Source organism: Tupaia chinensis, unplaced genomic scaffold (genome assembly GCF_000334495.1).
Source record: "Tupaia chinensis unplaced genomic scaffold, TupChi_1.0 Scaffold000088_1, whole genome shotgun sequence".
Taxonomy (NCBI): Eukaryota; Metazoa; Chordata; class Mammalia; order Scandentia; family Tupaiidae; genus Tupaia; species Tupaia belangeri.
In genome coordinates, this window is record NW_006159550.1 from 3,165,879 (window position 1) to 3,170,321 (window position 4,443).

The 4,443-nt window shown below is 42.6% G+C and overlaps 1 protein-coding gene across 1 annotated transcript; it reads left to right on the forward strand.

Annotated features, from left to right (window-relative positions):
* The first annotated feature begins 60 nt into the window (after positions 1–60).
* Positions 61–2,367, forward strand: MPLKIP (M-phase specific PLK1 interacting protein). Its single transcript, XM_006142999.3, has 2 exons — positions 61–777; positions 1,861–2,367. The coding sequence occupies exons 1-2, from the start codon at positions 442–444 to the stop codon at positions 2,059–2,061; spliced, it is 537 nt and encodes a 178-aa protein (XP_006143061.1). The 5' UTR covers positions 61–441; the 3' UTR covers positions 2,062–2,367.
* Positions 2,368–4,443: the final 2,076 nt, after the last annotated feature.

A 4,443-nucleotide genomic window follows, 5' to 3' on the forward strand; every position in this document is an offset into this window, starting at 1 on the left:
CGCCGCGGTCGCCGGCACCGCGCGCCTCTCACAGCCTGTCCGGAGTGAGCCCAGAGCCCTGCGCGGCGCCGCACGCAGCCACCGGGGGCGCCCGCGGACCCCGCGCCGCCTGCCAGGCGGAGGTGTAGCCAGTTGATTGGGTCGGGGACTGGGAGGCTTCAAAGTTGTTCGGCTCTGCCTTTACCCCTTTTCTTCCTTCTTCCATAAATACACTCAGACTCCCTCCTTACCCCACCCACGCGTTAACCCCACGCTGTAAGCCCTTTGTCCAGCCCCCCGTTGCGGAACCTTTTTGGTGCCGGAACCAATGTCCTCTGCGGTCGCTCCCGGAGGACTGTTTTGGTGGAGGACTATCAATACTCCTAGGAGGCCCGGCCGGAGCAGTTCCGGTGGAGGAAGGCAACGAAGGCAGCGGCGAGGTTTTCGGCTTCTGTTCCTGAGATGCACCGACCGAATTTTCGACCCCCGACTCCTCCTTACCCCGGCCCGGGTGTAGGAGGTTGGGGTGGCGGGAGCAGCTTCCGGGGTACCCCGGGCGGGGGCGGACCGCGGCCGCCCACCCCTCGGGACGGGTACGGGAGTCCGCACCACACGCCGCCGTATGGGCCCAGGTCTAGGCCCTACGGGAGCAGTCAGTCTCCACGGCACGGCGGCTTTCCCGGGGGCCGGTTCGGGTCTCCGTCCCCTGGCGGCTACCATGGCTCCTACTCCAAGTCCCCCGCGGGGTCTCAGCAACATTTCGGCTACTCCCCGGGGCAGCAGCAGACCCACCCCCAGGTAATAAAAATAGCCAGCGTTTGCCGAGCTCTTACTGTATGGCAGTCATGGTACTAATATTCCCTTGATGTGGATTATTTTGTTTAATCCTCCATAATGTGAGATATTGTTGTTAGCCCTGTTTTGCAGATGAGTAAACTGAGGCTTAGAGAAGTTTTTAAGATGACCCTAACAATTGGCAGAGCTTTACGTTCTGTTCTACAGCCCTCGTGTTTCAGCCAGTTTGCTGCCTGCCACTCACACAGATTTCCCTAATTCTTTATTTCCTCTCCTTTGCCAGGCGCCTTTCATTATGTATTCTGAACTGCTGGGCTGGGCGAGGGAGTGGGGGAGGGGCGGAGGTGAGGGGAGGGAGAGTGAATGGACCCACCAGTATAGAGTTTATCTGAGTTACAGACTGGTGCCATCTTATGTAATTGTTGCTTCCCCCTTTTTTCGGTTTATCTTTTGTGCCCAGGCTATACTGGCTTCTGCTTCACGGTCTCTCAATGGGAAATTGGTGGTAGTGAAAGTTTCCCATTGTTATCAGTGAACGAATATAAGCGATGGAATATTTCTGGCGTATCTAGGATTTCCGTGGCTCACCACTTGCATCTCTGGGGTTAAACTCATTTAACTGATTTTACAACTTCGTATATCCTTCCATGTATTCACGATGAACCAGGAGCTAAAGGAAAAAGAAAATTTTCATGAGATAGAAAGGTCGAAGAAACTTAAAGACTTAGGGGGAAAAGTTTTTATTTTTCTCTGGGGGAAAAAATGGAAATTTCAAGGAAAATTGAATACAGTAATTTATTTCGTCACTACTTGATCCCATCACCACTTGTACTTAATAACTCCGAAATATTAACACTAGAGACCTAAAAGCAAGGTGACAGTAGGCATGGAATTATTAATAAGTATTCTAAAATAGTTTAAATACTTTTTAAAAACAAAAACACTGACGAAAGCATGGACTCTGCAGTTGAACACACTTGGGTTCAAGTAACAGCTTTTAAATGGCAATGTGATCCCGCTAACTTTTAGCTAAAGGAAAAAGTACCAATTATCTCTCAATTTTAACCAATGATTTTTTTCCTAAAGGGTTCTCCAAGGACATCTACACCATTTGGATCAGGGCGTGGTAGAGAAAAAAGAATGTCTAATGAGTTGGAAAGTTATTTCAAGCCTTCAATGCTTGAAGACCCTTGGGCTGGCCTAGAACCAGTGTCTGTAGTGGACATAAGCCAACAGTACAGCAGTACTCAAACATTCACAGGCAAAAAAGGAAGATACTTTTGTTAACATTTATGAAATTCATCTGGAAGCGTCATGTGTCAGGAACATCTTGAATAAAACTTACATGTGTAATCAAGTCGAACTCAAAGATAATGACTTTGAATAATTAGTAGGATCTTGTTAGTAATTTTGTCATTGAATATTGTTGATATTAGAGAAGAAGGCAGGATAATTTGCAGTATTTAGTTCTCTGGAAGTGCCTATTACAATTTAGAAGATTTATGGCTCTTTAACATTCCTGGATATATAATGGACATTTGTCTTTGGATGTTTTTCAGTGTTTTAAAATAAAACATTTTATCTTTCTAGCTATTTTGTGGTTTTGTCCTAAGATACAGAATTTTTTAAAGGATGCCTCATAATCACTTAGAATGAATAGGTAAATGTTTTGCAAACTATTTTTGAAAATGAAATAGATAAGTCCTGCTTTGAGCTGTAGAAAGGTCTATATTTGTTTGCAGAGGAAGATGATACAGCCACAGTGATGTGTGCTTGTAAACTCTACAGGCAGGGGCATTAAGGGAAGTCCGGATTCAATTTCCAGTAGACTCTTAAAAGCTGGGTGCATTCTTAAAATTAAAAAAAAAAAAAATTGAAGAGAAAATAATTGAGAATTCAGTTTATTATAACTATTATTCTGCATACATAGTTTATCTAAATGCATTGAAACTGATTTGAAGTCATAGATGCCCACTTCATTCTAAATTTAAAAGGGAATATTCATACTCCTTTAACTGGAAAAGGCAAAAAACTATTCATGCATAGCTAGATCAAAATGTTCTTTTCGGGAACCAGCAGTTAGCGTAATGGCTATGTCGCTGGACTCCCACGTAGTCAACCGCAGTTCGCGTCCTGGACCCGGTGGCTTAAAACTCAGGCTGGGCGCGGGCGCGTGCGAGCCCAAGATCCCAGAGGAGAAGGGATTGCGGCGTGACCATCCCCCCTGGGGGGGGTGATTTTTTGCTTTTTGTCTCTATGTCTCTGTCTGTCTGTCTGGTGAGCGCACGTGCCCTATAGCAAAAACCTCTCCAAAAAAAAAATTGTTCTTTTCAAAATTTCCTTATCTCAGCATTGAGTAGTCCTCCTGAGGCCAAGGAAGATGGCTACCTGCAGTTTCAAATCATTTGGATTGCAAAAAGAAACATTTCTGAACTCCAAGTTCCACAGAAGACAAGCTGGCCTTGTTTAGGTCTTGTGTCTTTGTTCCTGAACCAATTAATTGTGATCATGGCAGTAAGACCTAATTAGTTGGAATCCTGGACCCACTTCTATGAGATGGGAGTCTTGATCTTTAGCCCCACTGGGCCTGCTGGAGTAGAGAAGTGGTTTTCCAAAGGAAGGGAAGCTAGAATGTATACCTACAGATGGAATATCCCACCAACTCTTTGAACAATCAACCTTTATAAGATGCAGTGCAGGCTCTTCAAGTATCTTGAGGTCACAAAACATAATGAAGATACAGCTAGTTAAAATTTTACTTTTGCATTCCCAGAAGGAAACATCTAAAAACAAAGTGGTTACACCACCAGTTAAAGCCATACCCAGGTGTATTTATTCATTAGGGCTTTCACAGAGCCAAAGGAGTAAATAAGAATGGAAGGACTTGAATAAAAGCTCTGAGAGAGCCAGAATTTGGAGGTTCTATTTCTACTGATAATTAGCTACACAAGTTCACTTCTCTATGCCTCAATTTTTCTCATGTGTAAAATGAGGAAATTAATAGTACCTGTGTCATAGATTGTGTTGTGTTTGAGGATTAAATGGTTTTATATCTGAAACTCAAGCCAGGGCCTGGCACATAGTAAGTACTCATTAAATTGTAGCTGTTACCTTCTGTCTCATTACCCCCTATATCCTTGTTTTTAGAGTAGTGCCTACAGAAATAGTAGGTGCTTGATACATATTTGAGGAGTGAATATAGAAATTTTGATTATACTTATACTGTTGTCCTACCTACTCCCCTGTGCACTAAAAAAAAAAAAAAAAAAGATGTTATTTTTCCCCAATATTTTAAAGGAAAAGTCCTTATTCCCTGACAACTTTTCATTTGAAATGTGTTGAGGTCATGATACATGATGAAAATACAGAAAGAATACTTTTGTAAACACCTTTCTTGAACATAGGTGAATGTTATCTTTAGGAACTGGCCCTTGGAAATAATTATTAAACCATCTTTTGGAGGTCATTGGGTTATTGGGAAAGATAAAGAAGTCAAAGAATTTTGTGCCAACATATCCCTATCAAATTTGAAACACATTTTAATTATAACTATTCTAATGGTTTATATATGTGCATTGTATTTTATTACTTTATAAGTGTAATAGAAAACTGAGGTAAATTTTTTTTCTCTTTGAATTGTGTAACATCTACTTTAAGAGGTCTGATCCT